This window comes from Somniosus microcephalus, chromosome 22, assembly GCF_052327205.1.
Source record: "Somniosus microcephalus isolate GS21.2 chromosome 22, FLI_Smic_1.0, whole genome shotgun sequence".
Taxonomy (NCBI): Eukaryota; Metazoa; Chordata; class Chondrichthyes; order Squaliformes; family Somniosidae; genus Somniosus; species Somniosus microcephalus.
In genome coordinates, this window is record NC_141008.1 from 52,916,236 (window position 1) to 52,938,485 (window position 22,250).

At 45.2% G+C, this 22,250-nt stretch overlaps 1 protein-coding gene across 6 annotated transcripts in view; it reads right to left on the reverse strand.

The window, feature by feature from the left end:
• The window catches only part of trim37 (tripartite motif containing 37), a 101,136-nt gene that overhangs the window by 62,748 nt on the left and 16,138 nt on the right, over window positions 1–22,250 (reverse strand). For 5 of the 6 annotated variants that reach the window (XM_085964749.1, XM_085964750.1, XM_085964746.1 and 2 more), the window contains 8 exons: window positions 22,015–22,055; window positions 19,663–19,779; window positions 18,566–18,653; window positions 9,357–9,479; window positions 6,165–6,288; window positions 5,562–5,629; window positions 4,833–4,957; window positions 454–504 (listed from right to left, as the gene is read on the reverse strand). In XM_085964749.1, coding sequence (XP_085820875.1) covers window positions 454–504; window positions 4,833–4,957; window positions 5,562–5,629; window positions 6,165–6,288; window positions 9,357–9,479; window positions 18,566–18,653; window positions 19,663–19,779; window positions 22,015–22,055 — 737 coding nt within the window. Of the gene's footprint in view, window positions 1–453; window positions 505–4,832; window positions 4,958–5,561; window positions 5,630–6,164; window positions 6,289–9,356; window positions 9,480–18,565; window positions 18,654–19,662; window positions 19,780–21,724; window positions 21,748–22,014; window positions 22,056–22,250 lie in introns of all 6 variants that reach the window. The other variant, XM_085964751.1, reaches the window with a different exon arrangement.

The following is a 22,250-nucleotide window of genomic DNA, read 5'->3' on the forward strand; positions in this document are numbered from 1 at the left end:
GGAAGAAAAGAGAAAGAGTAAAAGAGTTTTTGATGATAATGTTCATTCTCAAACCACAATATGCCTTCTCTGTTGTCTTTTCTTTAACCTTCCTTTAGGCATTGGCAGCAAGGGGAACACGTCTACCTGCCGCTTGGTTCTCTGCTGAAAAGCTGGAACTCCCTGCCAGTTCAGGTGCTGTCCAGCTGCCTGGCCCAGAATTTGAGATATACAGTACACTACCAAATAACTTCAGTGTTGCAGGGGAAGGGCACATCTTACACACAGTTCATCACTACAGCCACTGGGTCAAGCTTACTTGTGAATTATTTTTCCTTTTCTGGTGCTCAACTCAAAAAACAGTGATGTGCCTTGGAACATTGTTCTGTATTAAATGCACTATATACATGCAAAGCTGTTGTTAAGTCAATCATACTGTTGCAAAATATTCTTAAAAAGGAAATAAATCATCACCTGAAGTTTGACAGAACAAATGTGCTGAAATCATAAGTAGGGACCAGCTCACTAGAAGGAAAAAGAAATGAAATGTAAAATAGAATTGCTGTATCCAGTTTGCTGAGCCGACAGTGATAATTGTACACATTTCACCTGTAATTAGTTGTATAGAGGCAGACCCAAAAATAGAGTTTCCACGTTATTCCAACAGGCACTCACATATACTTCAATGATCTAATCACTTTACTTGCCTCTCGGATATTACGGATAATTAAAAACATCTATTTGTCTCTCAGCGGTTTTGATAAGACAGGAGGCAATAACATTGTTAGTGCTGTACTGTGAACATGGTGAAAGAAATTCTTGCGGGTCTTGTGGTAATCAACTATGGCACAAGACTGTAGAGACAAGATGAAGACCAATACTGATAGATCACATCTGACACAATGTACATCTTGAATTAGGCTTAATATGCCAGAGTACAACTCATTTTTTTTTTTTAAAATTTTAAATCAGTTACACAGCACCATTGCATTGGTACTTGTTTGAAACATCTGCAGTCAACCAAAAGGCCAGAAAAAACAATAACCTATTTTTCCCCAATATAGGCGTGGTTTAGACCCAAATGGTTGGAAGTAGATTTTAGACAGATTAAAATGTGCTGCTCGCGTGTGGTCTCCCCCCACCCCCCCTCCACCGAGATCTGCTCATGAACACAGATCCAGGTGCAGATTTGGAGTGGGACATTGTGTGGTGAAAGTCTCAAAAGACAACTGAACCGTTAGCACCCTTTGCCAAGCCTGAAGGATGGGAGAGGAGATAGGGAGGACTAAGCAATAAAATGAAACCCAAGCAGCAGGCACAAGGTAACAGGTAAATGATGGTGCAGACCAGCAAATAACCCCCTGCTCGATGACTACGGAAGTGGAGGGGGTTGGTGCTTGAAGTGGTTGTGACAAGGGGATCCCATTTTGACACTCTATGACAACATCTCTGTAGGCCTACATTGCAGCATGCCTGGTGCTTCTATTAATAGGTGCACAAGTCCTATGTTGCATGGTGAGTGTAGGTGCCCCTGCAGCAGATGGCACAGCTTTGCATCCAACTCTCTGCTGACCCAGACCTTGTGAAGACCATTCCCTACGGATGCCCCCCTGGTAACGCCTGTAAATATATTTGGCGGCATCTGGTCAGGTGGGACCAATCGGGTTACTCTGGTTGTTGGGCACCATGTAAAGCCTTCTTTCACGCAGTACCATCGAAAGCATGACATATTGTAATGGGTGTGATTCCAAAGGTGCACCCAACATTAAAGCGGTCAGGAATTCACATATCATCCTGCTGTCACTGGGTCTGTTGACCCAGCTTCATTTGAGAATAGGAGCCTCCAATGTTGCCTCTAAATTTTTTTTCCGTGCGCGGTCCCTTTAACTGGCTGCACGGCCCATTCAAATTTTTGCGCATGCGCGGTTTCTTCCATGTAAAAGCCGGTGAGTGGCCTGCGCGGGACCTCCAGACCGCTGCGCAGCCGGCAGCTTAGCATAAGAACATAAGAAATAGGAGCAGGAGTAGGCCAATCGGCCCCTCGAGCCTGCTCCGCCATTCAATAAGATCATGGCTGATCTGATCCTAACCGCCAATCCACTATCACAGAACCATCTCCTGAATCTAACAGAATTAGACACACGAAATAGGAGCAGGATCAGGCTACACGGCCCCTGGGCCCGCTCTGCTACCCACAGGGCCATGACCGATCCGAACCTAGACTCATGTCCAAATTCCTGCCCGCTCCCCGCAACCCTTAATTCCCTTTACTTCTAGGAAACTGTCTATTTCTGTTTTAAATTTATGTAATGATGTAGCTTCTACAGCTTTTTGGGGCAGCATATTCCATGGACCTACCACCCTCTGAGTGAAGTAGTTCCTCCTCATCTCAGTTTTGAAAGAGCAGCCCCTTATTCTAAGACTATGCCCCCTAGTTCTAGTTTCACCCATCATCGGGAACATCCTCCCCGCATCCACCCGGTCCAACCCCTTCACAATCTTATATGTTTCAATAAGATCGCCTCTCATTCTTCTGAACTCCAATGAGTAGAGTCCCAAAGCAGGAACATTGGCCTCCACATGCACTAATCGACGGCAGATACTATTGAGGGAAATGATATCTGGGCACGGAACACCTGTCGTGTTGCTCTTCCTTCCTTCATTGGTCCTCCAAATACCTCAGATAGAGTGAATTCCCATGGGGGAACTGATTGGTTCCAGGAGGCTAAAACAAAATTAGAACAATTGGCACAAAGAGAAGCTAAGTGCCAGCAGGAAAAAGAAAACAAACCAATAAAAGTTAACAAATGGTTGAAATACACTTACCGTAAGCATCATTATGACCTTCTAATACCTTTACCTAGTAACCCTGGATGTCCACCTCATATGGCCGTGATTATGTATGCTTGAAATTGGATGTAGTGGCACACAGGCCTAAATTAATATTGAAAGTGACAAGTGATTAAGAAGGCCAATGGAATGTTGGCTTTCATTGCTAGGGGGATAGAATATAAAAACAGGGAGGTATTGCTGCAGTTGTACAAGGTATTGGTGAGACCGCACCTGGAATACTGCATACAGTTTTGGTGTCCATACTTAAGAAAAGACATACTTGCTCTCGAGTCAGTACAAAGAAGGTTCACTCGGTTAATCCCGGGGATGGGCATATGAGGAGAGGTTGAGTAGATTGGGACTCTACTCATTGGAGTTCAGAAGAATGAGGCGCGATCTTATTGAAACATATAAGATTGTGAAGGGGTTGGATCGGGTGGATGTGGGGAAGATGTTCCCGATGATGGGTGAAACTAGAACTAGGGGGCATAGTCTTAGAATAAGGGGCTGCTCTTTCAAAACTGAGATGAGGAGGAAGTACTTCACTCAGAGGGTGGTAGGTCCATGGAATATGCTGCCCCAAAAAGCTGTAGAAGCTACATCATTACATAAATTTAAAACAGAAATAGACAGTTTCCTAGAAGTAAAGGGAATTAAGGGTTATGGGGAGCGGGCAGGAATTTGGACATGAGTCTAGGTTCGGATCGGTCATGGCCCTGTGGGTAGCGGAGCGGGCCCAGGGGCCATGTAGCCTGATCCTGCTCCTATTTCGTGCGTCTAATTCTGTTAGATTCAGGAGCTGGTTCTGTGATAGTAGATTGGCAGTTAGGATCAGATCAGCCATGATCTTATTGAATGGCGGAGCAGGTTCGAGGGGCCGATTGGCCTACGCCTGCTCCTATTTCTTATGTTATGAAATGCAGCTCCTGCCTGTTTGAGGTAGATGTTTCTAAAGCAGGCATTCATCACCCGCAGGAAATTGCGCATGATGTAAAGTGAATGCAGATCTGGTGTTACAGACCTCTGCCTGCTTTTCCAACCAGGATCATCTCATTGGCACTTGCAAATCAATAATTCCGAGCAGGCAATCGTGGCCGGCGGTGTTCTTGTGCTTCTACCACTTGAAGCGGCCACTAGGTGGGGTACTAGTCCATCCCAATTTCCTACTGACTGAGGAAAAGCAGCCACCTTCCACTTAGCATTTGATAGCAGAGATCAAAGAGCTCACGCATAGGGTGTCATCCTGGTAAGCACAGTGCATTGCATCTCCAACAAGCTATACGATTGTGCCTTCCAACAGAATTGCAGAATTAGTGCAGCAGTTTGCAGCAAGCACAATAAGCAGCAGACTGGAATGAATAGTAATTACTCAGGTTAGAGTAACTTCAACGCTGAAATACTTATTAACTGTCCTGTGCTTCCAGCCCACAAGTGAAGACGAAATCTGATGCAACATTATAATAATAGTATTATAGCAATAACTTCTTTTCTCCTTCCCTCGACTCCCCCACATCATCAGCCACAAACACCAAACATAAGAACATAAGAAACAGGAGCAGCAATAGACCACTTGGCCCCTCGAGCCTGCTCCGCCATTCAATAAGATCATGGGTGATCTTGTGCTCAAAGCCACTTCCCTGCTCGGTACCCAATCATGTTGCAAGCCAAAGATTAAGCACAATACCTTGTGAAATAAAAACACAAACTGCTGTAAATACATAGTCAGACAGAATGTATACCCTGCATCAGAACTGAAGACTGAAAGAGAGACCGGAATTTTAGTAAGGTTGGAAAAAGAGATTGGGGGGGGGGGGGGGCGGGAATAAAAATATACACCAATCAGAGAGGGAGTGGGTTAAATGACCTGCAAACTGCTTGATAGAAAAAAATACACCTGCTGCGTATTATCAGCATTTTCTGCTTACACCCAATCTTTACAGATGCCTATTGACTGGTTGTGCACTATCCACATTTTCTGTTTTATTTCATATTTCCAGCTTTCCCGATTTGTTTTATAGTACCTTGTGAAGTCTGGTGGGACAGGTGTTGTGACAAATGAAGCCATGGGTTTACGATGCACTTGTTGGAACATCAGCAGGATTTCTTGACTTTTCAGAATTAACTCGCTCTTGCTGCAGGATCGCAGCTGCAGGGGGAAAAAAAACATTTGCCAGACTTCACCTCAGAAATAGATTTACAAATATCAACTAAAACCAACAGAAATGCAAAATGAAGATACGAGTTTTGAATCTGTACCACCCTCCGTCCTCCGCCTTCTCTTCAAGGTGCTGGCTCATGCTGGGAAACCATCTCACAGGCGCTGCCTGCCCCTTTGGTACCTCACCAAAGGTGCCCATTCTTCAGGCGAGAATCCAGCAAGTACCAGCAGCCTATTCCACCATAGCGGCTGAACACAGTCCTGTCCTCACCTATGCATTCTCTATTAGACTCGATAGCAATGGAGGGAGGGGTAAAACCCTGGCTGATTTTTCATCTCCATTGCCAACGCCAACTGCAGCACCACCAATACTGCCTCAAATAACGCAGGACAGGCCAGGAACACAACTTCAGACGTTCGTTATCTGCACGGCTCAATACCACTGTGCTCGGTGCTTTTACCAACAGAGCTACCACAATTACTAGTTTTAATAACATTTTTTTAAATCTGTCACAAGCCCTTGCAAAAACTGTCAATTCCAGTATTTTATAATCCAAGTAAGTTTTCTTATCTTTCCTCCTAATTTGGTTACCTGATGTTCTACTTCCTGTAACAGTGACTCGAGCAGCTCGGTTTCCTGAGTCAGTGATGTCTTCTGACCTAGAGGGACAGAAAATATTTTAAAGTGTCTTTTAAAAAAAAAAAAGTTTACACATTTTCTCAGGACATGGTTTGAGAGAGCTCATGCTGTAACACACATTTTATAATAGTGGCAGGTGCATGCAATGAGGCTTATACCACAGCTAGGCCGAGGGGAGCTCGGCAACAGTGCCTGGATCATCTCTAACCACTGTGGGGATAATAGCCGAAACATTTCAATTGGCTAAGGGAGCAGTAGGCCCCTGTAGGCAATGTGCAGGGTGCCGAGGTCTGCCTGCTCGGCAGGTAGCCATTGGTCTGGTTGTGGGGGCATTAGGTGGGTTGGAAGCTGGCCCATTGGAAGGTATTGCATATCTCCTGGCGTTCTGCCTGCTCCATGCACAAATCATATATTAGTTGCTGTGAATGACAAATCTCCCACCTGTGCTTGGGCCACTTGCTGTTGAGGCGAGATGGGTTGCACCACACCAGGGGAATGTATTTTAAAAGTTATAAATCTCGATTTTTGGTACACCCACAAAGATGTATACTGTACCCATTAGAGTTAAAAGTTTATTTTTCAGATGTGTGTCCAGTCGCGCGATCATCATTTCCACAGCATTCCGAATCTCTCTGACACGCTCGTCCTTTGCACTACGTACTGCTTCCACATTTCTCTCCTGGATACAAATTTTTTTTTATTATTTCTGTACTGTCGTAAGCTAAATTTAAAAAAATGTTTTTATAAATATCACTTATGTTGCTGAATGTATCTGTCAAAACTCCTGGCCTCACATTTTTAACGAGCATTTTAAAAAGTACAAGAGCTTTAATGATTAATTATGTGCTTCCCAAATAATTTTAAAAAAAATCAAACTAGGAAATTATAAATCACAACTTTAAATCAATTTTAAGTAAAGACTACATTTTACAAACAATTTATGATGCCAGTTCCTGTACCTCATGTGCCTCCTACAGCATACAGGGGCGTTAACAATTTGTGATTGAATATCTAGACGTTTTGCTTTGGTTCTGCAAGCTGCAGCTTATACAGAATTCTTATATAAAGATGCCAGAATAAGAACCAATAGCATCAGCTTCTGGATCAAAATGTTATTTTTTTTAATAAAAGGGAGGAATAAAAAACGACTCCCACTATCTTTCTCCCCATCATCATTCTTAGGGGGAAAAATTTGGTTGCTTTGCACCTCCCATTAGCACCCTCAACGGGGCGTAAAGCAACTAGCGCCCGGGCGTGGCACCACCAACGCCTCCTGCGAAATTCAGCGGGAGGTTAGCGGCAGCGGTAACCATTAGTGCCCCGCGGCGCTGCAGGCGATGACATCATCGCCATGCACAGCACCCCACTCGTGCCCCGGCCGCGATCTTCGGTAGCGCCCCCTGACTTACCGCCGGATGCTATGCCCGGCGGGGTCAGGGGGGCCTACCTGCGGCCGGGGCAGCACTAGTTAAAGGCGAGGTGCTGGGTGGCCATTTTTGTTGCTGGCCGCCTGCCAGCACCTGCCTCAGCTGCCGCCCGCGGAGTGCCAGCTGCGCTCTGTGAGCCCGGCACTTCTCGAGTGCCGAACTCTTTTGCCGGCACTCCGATCCCTGGTGGCCCAGCTGGGCCCCGGGTCACGCTGCGCAAGGCCCCTCCCCTTTAAGGGAAGGCCTGCGATATCGCGGCGCGACGTGCCGCAGCGTCAGCGCCGCGATAATCCCTCGCAGCGCCCCAAGAGGGAGGAGGGGCACTTCCAGTAGCACCCTGCTTCCCTCTTGGGGAGCTATCACTCAATTCCGGCCGCGGAGGTGCTAATTTTTCCGGGGTGCTAAAAGTAGCGCCCCAAGGGGGGCACGACTCAATTTTTCACCCTTAGTCTTTTTCCACAGCCAATGGTCAAGTGATTTCTCCTAGACCACCTCCAATATCACTCAAACCAGCCATTTGGACGTTAACAGCAGTCCAGGGATGACTCGGGTTGTAGCTCCTAACCAGGGAAGCACAGGCTTCCGCTCAGCACTGCTGATGTTGGGAGCAGCTGAACATGGGAGCATCGCAGGTCTAAATCCACAAACTACCGCTCCCTTAATTTAAAATGCTGCAATCTCAGAAGTGCCACTGCAAAGTAGATGGTGGCCTTGCATGTCTGGGATCTGGATTTGAACCCAGTCTACATTGACGGCATGAAAAATCTCCCCTTGCAGAAGGCCTCATGTGAAATAAATTTGGTCAACCTCAGCCATCCTCCCAGTGCAGAGATATCCAACCATTGCTTCAGTAGTAGCACTCTCACCGAAGGTTGTGGGTTCAAGATCAACTTGAGACTTAAGCACATAATTTAGGTTGACACTCAAGTCCAGGATGTGTTGTTAAACCGAGGCCCCATCTGCCCTTTCAGGTGGACATAAAAGATTCTGTAACACTGTTCAAAAATGAGCTGGGGAATTCTCCTGGTGTCAATGGCCAACATTTATCCCTCAACCACCACCAAAAACAGCTTAACTGGTCATTTATCTCATTGTGATTTGTGGGACCTTGTGCACAAATTGGCTGCTGCATTTGTCTACATTAGAACAGTGACTACACTTCAAAAGTACTTCCTTGGCTGTGAAGTGCTTTGGGATCTTCCAAGGACACGAAAGGCACGATATAAATGCAAGTTATTTTTTGCTTTCTTTCCAACATTTTGGAGCTGGGGGGCCAGATACAAGTGTCTGACCCACGAGTGTTTCACATGATTATACAGAAATATTCAAACCCTATTCAAGCATGCTGTATACAAAAGGTCCGAGGTCCCTAAACACAAAAATCACACCCACTGTCCCCCACCTCCCCCCAATACACAAAGTGCGAAACCCCATCGTACACAAGAATTCAAGCCATGCTGTAACTCGAAAATTTGGAAGCTTCACCCTCAGCTTTTAAAACCTCCTGAGCCCCAGAGAACTAGTAAATGCTGACTCCTTATTGGTTCAAAAAGGCGGTTCACTGATGAATGAATCAGTAGCAGCCTGTTACAGACTGTATTATAACCTGTAACAAATCTGATTTCACAGAATATATAATCCTAAAGTGCATAATGATAAACAACTTGCATTTATATAGCACCTTTCAGCTAAAAAAAAGTCCCAAGGTGCTTCAGAGATGCACAAGAAAAACAGACAGGAGAGGCAACCAAAAGTTGAACCAAAGAGTCTTAAAGGAGAAGTGGAAAGTTGGAGAGGTTTAGAGGGAATTCCAGAGAGTGGGACTTAGGCAACGGAAAACAATGCCAATTGTGGGACAAGAGGGAAGCACTAGAGGCTAGAGTATTTAGTGTGCGTGGCGAGGGGGGATAAGGTCGGGTGAAGGGGAAATATAGGATTAGACAAGGTTATAGACATAGGAAGGGATTAAAGACGAGGATAAGTTACTTTGCATCACACATTGAAAAGTTCTATAAGTGACACAGTGTGGGGAAAGGAAGGAGAAATAAAATACATCTTGTCCCCTGGTATAATCACAGGAGATTTTTATTGTACATATAATTTTAAAAAACCACACACCCCCCCCCCCCCCTCCGGGGCTGTTAAAGCAGAATGTATCTTGCAATTTAAAAAGGATGAAATTACTCTCATCTAAAAAGAACCAGATCAACTGTAGTACTGGTTAGGAACATAGGAAGTACAGCACCAGCAAAGACATTATGGGTTATATGGTTGATCCCACTGGGTCAGTGTTTATCCCTCTTCCCCTCTATCACCTTACCACTTCCTGCACCAAACTGATCAGCTCCATCAGTCGACGTCGCAGTTTTGCCACCTCGTCATTCACTTTGGTAACGTGTTGTTCGTAAATCTCGGCTAATGGTTTGAATGTGTGGCCCCCGTGCTGCAATGAAAACACAAAATATCTCCGCGTAAACACCTTCAAATCCTATCCGACATTAGTAGCGTAACCCCACTCTGGTGAGGTTATGATCTCAGTTGCACACCAGCTGAAGGCACAGCAAAGAAAAAGGAGGGTTGGGGGGGGGGGGGGGGGGGGGGCGGTGGCGAGGGTGAAATAAAGAATCTCAATGACACTAGTCTTGCATGCTGGGCAAAATCTATGAATTGATAGTCGCTGCCCACTCGCCATTGGAGCACAAAGATAGAAATTGGGGTATCTGCCCTCAAAGTAGGTGCTTAAAAATATACCACTACATCATCAAATGCATTGTATACATGGTGTTTTGCAGTTCAATCACCACAGTGAAGAATCATGGCACAAAACAGCATGCTACTACTCAAGGTTAGTCGGCCAACAGACATGCCAGTGTGCCTCCCCTCATCATAAATCTATTCTACTGGAAGGCAGTAGTACAATTCACTACAGGCTTTTAAACCATCAGATTTTTTAAACTGGCATTTTATTTCTAATGCTCCACACTAATCAAAAGAAACATTTTTGTTTTCCTTTGGTAGAAACATAGAAAAATAGGAGCAGGAGTAGGCAATTCGGCCCTTCGAGCCTGCTCCACCATTCAATATGATCGTGGCTGATCCTCTATCTCAATATCATATTCCCGCTCTCTCCCCATACCCCTTGATGCCTTTTTTTTTCATTGATGGGATGTGGGCGTCGCTGGCTAGGCCTGCATTTAGTGCCCATCCCTAATTGCCCTTGAGAAGATGGTGGTGAGCTGCCTTCTTGAACCACTGCAGTCCATATGGTATAGGTACACCCACAATGCTGTTAGGAGGGGAGTTCCAGGATTTTGGCCCAGCGACAGTGAAGGAATTGCGATGCAGGTCCAAGTCAGGATGGTGTGTGGCTTGGAGGGGAACTTGTAGGTGGTGATGTTCCCATGCGTCTGCTGCCCTTGCCCTTCTAAGTGGTAGAGGTCACGGGTTTGGAAGGTGCTGTTGAAGGAGCTTTGGCGAGTTGCTGCAGTGCAGCTTGTAGATGGTACACACTGCAGCCACAGTGCGCCGGTGATGGAGGGAGTGAATGTTGAAAGGTGGATGGAATGCCAATCAAGCGGGCTGCTTTATCCTGAATGGTGTCGAGCTTCTTGAGTGTTGTTGGAGCTGCACTCATCCAGGCAAGTGGAGAGTATTCCATCACACTCCTGACTTGTGCCTTGTAGATGGTGGAAAGGCTTTGGGGAGTCAGGAGGTGAGGCACTCGCCGCAGAATTCCCAGCCTCTGGTCTGCTCTTGTAGCCACAGTATTTATATGGCTGGTCCAGTTCAGTTTCTGATCAATGGTAACCCCCCAGGATGTTGATAGTGGGGGATTCAGCGATGGTAATGCCATTGAATGTCAAGGGGAGATGGTTAGAGTCTCGCTTGTTGGAGATGGTCATTGCCTGGCACTTGTGTGGTGCGAATGTTACTTGCCACTTGTCAGCCCAAGTCTGAATGTTGTCCAGGTCTTGCTGCATATGGACACGGACATTGTGTCTAGAACTCTATCTATCTCCTTCTTAAATATATTCAGTGACTTGGCCTCCACAGCCTTCTGTGGTAGAGAATTCCACAGGTTCATCACCCTCTGATTGAAGAAATTTCTCCTCATCTCAGTCCTAAATGCCCTACCCCGTATCCGGAGACTGTGACACCTTGTTCTAGACACCTCAGCCAGAGGAAACATCCTCCCTGCATCCAGTCTGTCTAGCCCTGTCAGAATTTTATATGTTTCAATGAGATCCCCTCTCATTCTTCTCCACTCTAGTGAATACAGGCCTAGTCGACCCAATCTCTCCCCATACGACAATCCGGTCACCCCAGGAATCAGTCTGTGAACCTTCGCTGCACTCCCTCTATGGCAAGTATATTCTTTCTTGGGTAAGGAGACCAAAACTGCACACACTACTCCAGGTGTGGCCTCACCAAGGCCCTGTATAACTGTAGTAAGACATCCTTGCTCCTGTACTCAAATCCTCTTGCAATGAAGGTCAACATGCCATTTGCCTTCCTAACTACTTGCTCCACCTGCATGTTTGCTTTCAGTGACTGGTGTACAAGGACACCCAGGTCCCTCTGTACATCAACATTTCCCAATCTATCACCATTTAAATAATACTCTGCCTTTCTGTTTTTCCTACCGAAGTGGAAAACTTCACATTTATCCACGTTACATAGAAACATAGAAGATAGGAGCAGGAGTAGGCCATTCGGCCCCTCGAGCCTGCTCCGCCATTCGATGTGACCATGGCTGATCATCCAAACTCAGTACCCCGTACCTGCCTTCTCCCCATATCCCTTGATACCTTTAGCTCTAAGAAATATATCTAACTCCTTCATGAATATATTTAAAGACTTGGCCTCAACCGCCTTCTGTGGTAGAGAATTCCACAGATTCACCACTCTCTGGGTGAAGAAATTCTTCCTCATCTCTGTCCTAAATAGCTTACCCCTTATCCTTAGACTATGACCCCTGGTTCTGGACTCTCCGACCATCGGGAACATTCTACCTGCATCTAGTTTGTCCAGACCTGTCAGAATTTTATAAGTTTCGATGAGATCCCCTCTCATTCTTCTAAACTCCAGCGAGTATAAGCCCAATCGACCCAATCTCTCCTCATACGTCATTCCTGCCATCCCAGGGATCAGCCTTGTGAATCTTCGCTGAACTCCTTCCATGGCAAGAACATCCTTCCTCAGATAAGGTGACCAAAACTGCACACAGTACTCAAGGTGTGGTCTCACCAAGGCCCTGTACAACTGCAGCAGGACATCCTTGCTCCTGTACTCAAACCCTTTCGCTATGAAGGCCAACATACCATTTGCCTTTTTCACCGCCTGCTGCACCTGCATGCTTACCTTCAGTGACTGGTGCACAAGGACACCCAGGTCTCGTTGCACTTCCCCTTCTCCCAATCTATTGCCATTCAGATAATAGTCTGCCTTTCTGTTTTTGACACCAAAGTGGATAACCTCGCATCTGCCACGCTTCTGCCCAATCACCCAACCTGTCCAAATCATCCTGGAGTTTCTCGGTATCGTCCTCGCAGCACACATGCCCACCCAGCTTTGTGTCGTCTGCAAACTTGGAGATATTACATCTAGTTCCCTTATCTAGATCATTCATGTATATTGTGACTAGCTGGGGTCCAAGGACCGATCCCTGCGGTACCCCACTAGTCACTGCCTGCCCCGCGGAAAAAGACCCGTTAATTCCTACTCTCTGCTTTCTGTCCGCCAACCAGTTCTCTATCCAAGTCAATACCTTGCCCCCAATCCCATGTGCCTTAACTTTACACGCTAATCTCTTATGCGGGACCTTATCGAAAGCCTTTTGAAAGTCCAAATACACCACATCTACTGGTTCTCCCTTATCTATTTTCCCAGTTACATCCTCAAAAAATTCCAGTAGATTAGTCAGGCACGATTTACCTTTTGTAAATCCATGTTGACTTTGTCCGATCCTGTCACTGTTTTCCAAGTGCTCAGCTATTACATCCTTTATAATGGACTCTAGCATTTTCCCCACTACCGATGTCAGGCTTACCGGTCTGTAATTCCCCGCTTTCTCTCTACCACCCTTTTTGAATAGTGGGGTAACATTAGCTACCCTCCAATCCATGGGTACTGTTCCAGATTCCAGCAAATTTTGGAAGATGATCAGCAATGCGTCTACTATTTCTAGGGCCACCTCCTTAAGTACCCTAGGACGTAGATTATCAGGCCCTGGGGATTTATCGGCCTTCAATCCCGTCAATTTCCCTAACACCATTTCCCTACAAATACTGATTTCTTTCAGTTCCTCCCTCTCATCAGACCCTATGTTCTCCAACATCTCTGGGAGGTTATTTGTGTCCTCCTTTGTGAAGACAGAACCAAAATATGCATTTAATTGGTCTGCCATTTCTTTGTTCCCCATCATAACTTCCCCTGCTTCTGACTGCAAGGGACCTACACTTGATTTCACTAATCTTTTTCTCTTCACACATATCTATAAAAGCTTTTACAGTCAGTTTTTATGTTCCCTGCAAGCTTACTTTCATATTCTATTTTCCCCTTCTTAATTAATCCCTTTGTCCTCCTTTGTTGAATCCTAAACTGCTCCCAATCCTCAGGGTTACCGCTTTTTCTGGCCAATTTATATGCCCTCTCCTTGGATCTTATGCTATCCCTAATTTCCCTTGTTAGCCACGGTTGAGTCACCCTTTTTGTTTTATTCTTATCCCAAACTGGGATGAACAACTTCTGTAGTTCATCCATGCGGTCTTTGAATGTTTGCCATTGCCTATCCACCGTCAACCCTTTGAGTGACATTCCCCAATCAATCCTACCCAATTCGCGCCTCATACCATCGTAGTTTCCTTTATTTAAATTCAGGACCTTAGTATCCGAGTCAACTACTTCACTCTCCATCCTAATGAAGAATTCATAATCATAATCAACTTTATTGTCATTGTTAGTGCACAAGTGCAGTACAACGAAATGTAGGCTTGCGGCTCCCGAGAGTGTACATTTAGATTAAGACATTTAAACATTCAACATTCATTTGGCTTGTAATACATTAACATATAAACATAACCATAATAAAGTGCATTGGCAGATGTGCAGGCTTTAGAGTTTATTTGTGGAGTTCAGTAGGATGACAGCCCTGGGAAAGAAGCTGTTCCTAAATCTGGTCGTTCTGGTGCGAATGCATCTGTAGCGTCTCCCAGATGGCAGGAGGGTGAACAGACTGTGGCTGGGGTGGGTAGGGTCTTTGATGATGGTCCGTGACCTCCGTAAACAGCGTTTCTGGTATACGTGCTCTATGGTTGGTAGCCGGGTGCCGGTAATGCGTTGGGCAGTTTTGACTACCCGCTGCAGGGCTTTCCGGTCATAGTAGCTACAGCTGCCATACCATACTGTGATACAGTGCGTCAGGATGCTCTCTATTGTGCAGCGGTAAAAGTTAGAGAGGATCAGGGGTGACAGGTTACATCCCTTCAGCCTCCTTAGGAAATATAGGCGCTGCTGGGCCTTCTTCACCAGAGAGGAGGTATTGAGGGACCAGGAGAGGTCTTCCGTGATGTGGACTCCGAGGAACTTAAAGCTGTCCACCCTTTCCACCACAGCCCCATGGATGTGGATGGGGGTGTGACTTCAGCCTTTAGACTTCCTGAAGTCCACAATGATTTCTTTGGTTTTCTTGATGTTAAGGGCCAGGTTGTTATCGGCGCACCACTTCACGAGATGCTGGACCTCCTCCCTGTAGGCTGACCCGTCGTTGTTAGTGATCTGGCCTACTACCGTGGTATCATCCGCAAACTTGATGATGGTGTTGGAACCATGAACAGCCACACAGTCGTGGGTGAAGAGGGAGTAGAGGAGGGGGCTCAGCACACATCCTTGTGGGGCCCCTGTGTTCAGGGTCGGGGGGGGGGGGGGGGGGGGGAAGGTGTGGTTACCTAATTTGACAGACTGGGGTCTGTTTGTTAGGAAGTCCAGGGTCCAGTTGCAGAGGGAAGTGTTCAGGCCAAGAGTGTGGAGTTTGGTGGCCAGCTTGTTGGGGACGATAGTGTTGAATGCTGAGCTGTAGTCTATGAACAGCATTCTGATGTAGGTCTCTTTACCATCTAAGTGATTCAGTGCAGAGTGTAGAGCAGTTGTGATTGCATCCTCCGTTGATCTGTTTGCACGATAGGCAAACTGGTGTTGGTCAAGAGAGGTGGGAACACTGGCTTTGATGTGAGCCAGGACAAGTCTCTCGAAACACTTCATTATGATGGGTGTGAGTGCGACAGGTCGATAGTCGTTCAGGCACGTCACAGCCGTTTGCTTTGGCACAGGAATAATGGTAGCGGTCTTGAAGCATGTAGGGGCTACTGCCTGAGCCAATGACAGATTGGCCAATATGGCCAATATTCTATCATATTATGATCGCTCTGACCCAAGGGGCCTCATACAACAAGACTGCTAATTAATCCTCTCTCATTACATAATACCCAGTCTAAGATGGCCTGATCTCTGGTTGCTTCCTCGACATATTGTTCCAGAAAACCATCCCGTAAACATTCTAGGAATTCCTCCTCCACAGTATTTTTACTAATTTGGTTAGCCCAATCTATATGTAAATTAAAGTCACCCATGATGACTGCTGTGCCCTTACTGCATGCTTCTCTAATTTCCCTTTTAATGCCATCCCCAACCTTTGTATTACTGTTTGGAGGTCTATATACCACTCCCATTAACGTTTTCTGCCCCTTGATATTTCTCAGTTCTACCCATAGTTTCCGCATATCCTTCCTTTCAATTGTGTTAATCCCCTCTTTCACCAGCAATGCTACCCCACTTCCCTTTTCTTTTTTACCTATCCTTCCTAAATATTGAATACCCCTGGATGTTGAGTTCCCAGCCTTGGCCACCCTGGAGCCATGTTTCTGTAATCCCAATCAAATCATATTCATTTACCTCTATTTGCGCAGCTTATTCATCCACCTTGTTCCAAATGCTCCTTGCATTAAGACACAAAGCCTTCAGGCTTGTTTTTTTAACGCTCTCAGACCTATATGAATTATTATTTACTGTGACCATGTTTGATTTAAACCGTTGAGTTCTTTGCCTTCTAATTTTGTTTTTCTCCTTCCTGTCTTTTGCTTTTTTCCTTGTTTCCCTTTCCTCTGTCTCCCTGTTTAGGTTCCCAACCCCCCGCCACTTTAGTTTAAACCCTCCCCAACAGCACTAGCAAACACTCCCCCTAGGACATCGGTCCCGGCCCTGCCCAGGTGCAAACCGTCCCGTTTGTACTGGTCCCACCTCTCCCAGAACCGGTTCCAATGTCCAAGGAATTTGAATCCCTCCCCCTTGCACCATTCCTCTAGCCACATATTCATTTGAAATATCCTCCTATTTCTACTTTGACTAGCACGTGGCACTGGTAGCAATCCTGAGGTTACTACCTTTGAGGTCCTATTTTTTAAATTTACCTAACTCCCTATATTCTGCTTTTAGGACCTCATCCCGTTTTTTACCTATATCGTTGGTGCCTATGTGCACCACGACAACTGGCTGTTCGCCCTCCCCCTCCAAAATGTTCTGCAGCCGCTCCAAGACGTCCTTGACCCTTGCACCAGGGAGGCAACACACCATCCTGGAGTCTCGATTGCAGCTGCAAAAACACCTATCTATTCCCCTTACAATTGAGTCCCCTATCACTATAGCTCTTCCACTCTTTTTCCTCCCAGCCTGTGCAGCAGAGCCACCCATGGTGCCAGGAAGTTGGCTGCTGCTGCCTTCCCCTGATGAGTCATCCCCCCCAACAGTATTCAAAGTGGTATATCTGTTTGAGAGGGGGATGGCCACAGGGGATTCCTGCACTACCTGCCTGCGCCTCTTACTCTGCCTGCTGGTCACCCATTCCCTTCCTGCCTTAACTCGCTAAATGTGATATTCACGACGTCCTCAGCATCGCGAATGCTCCAAAATGAATCCATCCGCAGCTCCAGTGCCGCAATGCGGTCTGTCAGTAGCTGCAGCTGGACACACTTCTCGCACACATAGTCGTCAGGGACGCAGGAAGCGTCCCTGATTTCCCACATAGAGCAGGAGGAGCATACTACGGGGCTGGGCTGTCCTGCCATGACTTACCCTTTAATTAATTCATTAAAATTAAATGAATCCCACCAATTTCACTTCAATTAAATGATATACCCAAAGGCCCTTGCTTAATAGTAGTCCCCGCTACACAACAGAGACCTTAGAAACCACAAAATTTAAGTTTAGAAAAATTTAGAAAGAAAATACTCACCAACCAATCACTTACCTGCTTCTTGGTGACGTCACACTTAGATTACTTTTTGCTTCCCTCTCCCGGAACCTGGATTGGTAAGCCGCCTCTGGTGCTCCCTCGCAGGTCCGCCGCCTCTCCGCTCTCGGGGCTCTGGGCCTCGGGACTGCTCTTTATGTACCGCCGCCTCTGGTGCTCCCTCGCAGGTCCGACGCCTCTCCGCCTCGGGCTGCTCCTTATGTACCGCCGCCGCCTCTGGTGCTCCCTCGCAGGTCCGACGCCTCTCCGCTCTCGGGGCTCTGGGCCTCGCTGCCTCGGGACTGCTCTTTATGTACCGCCGCCTCTGCGCTCTCGGGGCTCTGGGCCTCGCAGCTGCTCCTTATGTACCGCCGCCGCCTCTGGTGCTCCCTCGCAGGTCCGCTGCCTCTCCGCTCTCGGTGCTCTGGGCCGCGCTACTGCTCTTTGTGTACCGCCGCCTCTGGTGCGCCCTCGCAGGTCCGCCACCTCTCCGCCCACTCACTCAACTTGTCTAAATCGCCTTGAAGCCTCTTTGCATCCTCCTCACAACTCACAATCCCACCTAGTTTCGTGTCATCAGCAAACTTGGAAATATTACATTTGGTTCCCTCATCCAAATCATTGATATATATTGTGAATAGCTGGGGCCCAAGCACTGATCCCTGCGGCACCCCACTAGTCACTGCCTGCCACCCTGAAAAAGACCCATTTATTCCTACTCTCCGTTTCCTGTCTGTTAACCAATTTTCAATCCATGCCAGTATATTACCCCCAATTCCATGTGCTTTAATTTTGCACACTAACCTCTTATTGTGAGACTTTATCAAAGGCCTTTTGAAAATCCAAATACACCACATCCACTGGTTCTCCCTCATCTATTCTACCAGTTACATCCTCAAAAAACTCCAGTGGGTTTGTCAAATACGATTCATAAATCCATGTTGACTTTGTCTAATCCCGTTGATATTTTCTAAGTCTCCTGTTATCACATCCTTTATAATAGACTCTAGCATTTTCCCTACTACTGATGTTAGGCTAGTTGGCACAATCCTTTGGAAATTAGGATGAGGGTTCTAAGGAGTTTAACAACCTTTGCAGCAGGACCCCCATACCAAAAAAGTTTGTTTTGGACAGCTCATAACTGGATATAATTTTACACCAGGTCTCAGGTACAGCCTACAAATAATTTTTCAAGATTTTCAGATCCAATGAATTTATCATCAATGAGGAGTCTCTGTTGTACCTACCATTCCCCCCCAAAGTGCACATTGGTGGCAGATGCATTTCTTGCAGGTCCAACAGAACACACTCAGCTTCTCATGGTGACCGTCGCACCTGAAATAAATGTTAAAAGAATTAAATTATTGAAGCTAATCGTCAATATCTGACAGAATTAAAATCCTGTTGAGGTATTGGCTTGCTCCAATACTTCACCTTGCAAGTTGAATTCCATTTTTTGTAACATTAATAAGAGGGACTAGGTAAGGCCAGAATGATGGGATCAAAGTATGCTCTCTCTGGCTGCTGCAGAGATTCTACATCAAAGGAGTACCGGGCCACCAATACAATTCCTCATTAGCAAGAATCTGCAACTTAAAACTTCCCACAATTCAGCATAATTGCTAGGCTTGTTCAGAAATGCTGCAAGAATGACTGGTGTTAAAAATAATCACACTGGCATAGAAAGTGGGGTTAATTCACATTATTGGGTACGAGGAGCTTGGCGTACATTCACACCCTAATTATAGCTCTGCACAGACATTAGTTATAATGTTATAGATCTGGAGTCAGGACCTCATCGGGCTCCAGATTTACAGAAACAAGTTTAGCGTCAGTGCACCAATGCTAAACGTTGAGCGCTCTAGTTAGTCTTTAGCAGGCATCAATGGGTCTTACTTTAGCTGTTCAGCCGTGCGGAAGCTGAGCATTACAACCTTTATGTTAGATACTAAATTCATAAGAAGAGCAAACAAGTATTTTGATATCTATGGGTTCTGTCAAAGTCACCTTCGAACCCATCACAGTCACAGGAATTAATTTATGATGAAGGTGGTGGAAACAAGCTAACGTGTGTGTCCTAGTCAATGACAAGCATGTATTTAATAGACATCTAACACCATGTAGGCAATACATTACTTTCAAAATACCTGGTGCAGCCAGTGATAAAAAAAATGGATCAGCGTCAAATCATGCCCTAGATTGCCACTGCAGTGAACGCTTTTCTGTTTGTTTCAATAGCACAAACAAGTTTCAAAAAAGGTTGGATTTTTGAAAAAAATTAAAACCCAACAGCTTAAGTTCTGTAACAAGACCTAGGACCATTATATAATACTGACACACTTACTTGTCTTTATCATTCTCCTCATGCTTATTGAGATTACACAGCTGAAGCGTGTCCAGTTGTTGTGTGACTTCCTCCGCCCAGCGACAGTTCACAAGCTCCCGCAGCTGAAGAGGTGCCCTACAAGAAGTTTGGTATGGAAACATCGGGTCACCATTGTAAGTTTATCGAACAGTCTGATTTTCACCCAGGCAAAACAGAAACATTAGGATATATTTTTCATTTGAACAATGTATGAAACAGGGGACAGACTGTTTCCATTTGTGTCAGCACTAAGTATTCCCAGGACAGGTACCGTATGGCCAGACAGAACCCTCATCCAATAAAGTTCCGAAGGTTCAGGCTCATTTAACGTACTACCTTGACAGCTAGCAAAGAGAGGGAGTTTTTACCCTATTTGTCCAAGCTACATTCGAATTCAAGGGTCATGGGTTAAAGTAACCAGTCCAAGGAGTTGAGCCATTTATTTTCATTTCCAAATCTTTCTAGCATTTGTCATTCCACACCAGAGGTGCTAATTCCTAGGACTCTGCCAATAATGTTTTAAAGCAATGGAGGAGCAGCCTGCTGATTTTCTTTCCTCCCTAACAGTGAGGTTCTTGGTTGCATGTTCACCCTGAAAGCCAAATTTAGGAACTCAAGAGTTGTAATTCACAGCACAAAGCACCTAGTACCCTTGTAGCACAGAGTTTCAAAGCCTTGCATGCTGCATTACTGCGCTGATGAACTTTCTTATGTGCACTGAACTATGTAGAACAGGGTGAAAGAGAGCCAGACACCAGGATAAAATGTCAGGGTTTTTGCTCCACCTCAAGCTCTTTCCTCTTCCCTATTATGCATTTGAGTTCTTATTACATCAGATGTTTTTAGCTCCCATATTTAGCTCTCTTGTAGGTGAGCCTGAGGAACATGTCTCTCGGCATCCTTGAGAATGTTTTCACTTGCCCAGACGAATCTAGGTAGCATGCCTGGGGTAATGAACAAAGAAGTCTTCAACTACTGTCTATATCATGTACCTGCACGGGATCCTCTCTGTCTTTGAAAACTAGACCTTATTTCGGGCTTTAACTGTCAAACATCATTAAACATTAACAGAACAATTGGATAATAGCAGAAATAGAACGTTTCCAGTGGTTGTCACACTATGGTACCTCCTCAAACAATAGAATATAATAACAACAGAAAATACTGGAAACACTCAGCAGGCCAGGCAGCATCTGTGGAGAGAGAGAAACAGAGTTAACGTTTCAGGTCGAAGACCCTTCGTCAGTCGAAGGGTCACAGACCTGAAACGTTAACTCTATTTCTCTCTCCACGGATGCTGCCTGGCCTGCTGAGTATTTCCAGCATTTTCTGTTGTTATTTCAGATTTCCAGCATCTGCAATATTTTGCTATTGTAATAGAAAATAATAAATGGTTCACAACCCTAGTACTAAAATAATGGCTAGAATGTTTTTTTTTTTTTTTTTATAAATGTAGCTGGTTTTTAAATTGCTTTTCTCACTAATTAAAGACGTTGTTTGGTTTATCTTGTTCTCGCCTGAGATTTTGGTCAAACAACTTCTCTTTGAAGGCTCCAGATCAAACTCATTTTTTTTTAAAAATGCAACCCAATAAATAGCCCCGAGAACAGTAACTGGAGCCTTGAAGTTACTTAAGTAATTGCTAAATTTAAAAATCTCCAAGACACTTATCTGAACAAATCATACAGCATATTTATATTTGAATTCAGCGACTCGGTTCCTCCCTCGAGCAAACTCCCTGGCGACCAAACAATAATTCCAACATTGTCAAATTAATTTGGGACATGATTTGAGAGAGTGAAGCAGACTTTTAACTCCTTAAGTACATGAGAGAAATAAAGAAGCAAATACCAAGTTCAATCACAAATAACAATGCTTTGTTTTTGTCGTACCTCCATTAACACTTCCACAACATCCTAACACTGTTCAAAACAGCTCATTTCAGCTCAAGATACACAGCATAATTTTAGTAACATGTTCCATTTTGCTTTTTACACTTCATTAAATAATAAAAGTAGAGCCTTGAAGCTAGGAATATTACCATTGCAATATGCTGTGGTGGAACTAAAAACAGAAAGGAGGATATTTGTAATTCCAAGTCATACAGACAACTTTTAACATGTTAAAACTGAAGTGACTCAGACATCACTACTTATGTCCACAATTTCCCTTTTCACATGAGTCATACTCCCATTGATTCTGGATCAGAGCCAGGCAGGTTCACATAATGCAGCAACTATTTTTTTGTAAATTGCAAGTTAGGTAAAAAGTCAAAATAGTTTCCAGCTTTGCATAACCCCCGATTAAGACTTGCTGTAGGCGTGCCCTTACCTGCAATGTGGGCACTGGGCTCTCTGCTCTGTTAACCAGCGCTGTGGAGAAAAAGGAAGCAATTTTTTTTTAAAAAGGCTTCTCCAATAGTGTTCAAGTTCTGATGCTCTGTTTGCTAATGAAAACTTATCAAAATCCTAACTATTTCCAGGTTTCCAGTTTACATTTTAAGAAATCTCCAGGGAACGTGAAACTGGACAAACGGCAACCCAATGGTGCAGTAACTCAACACGTTG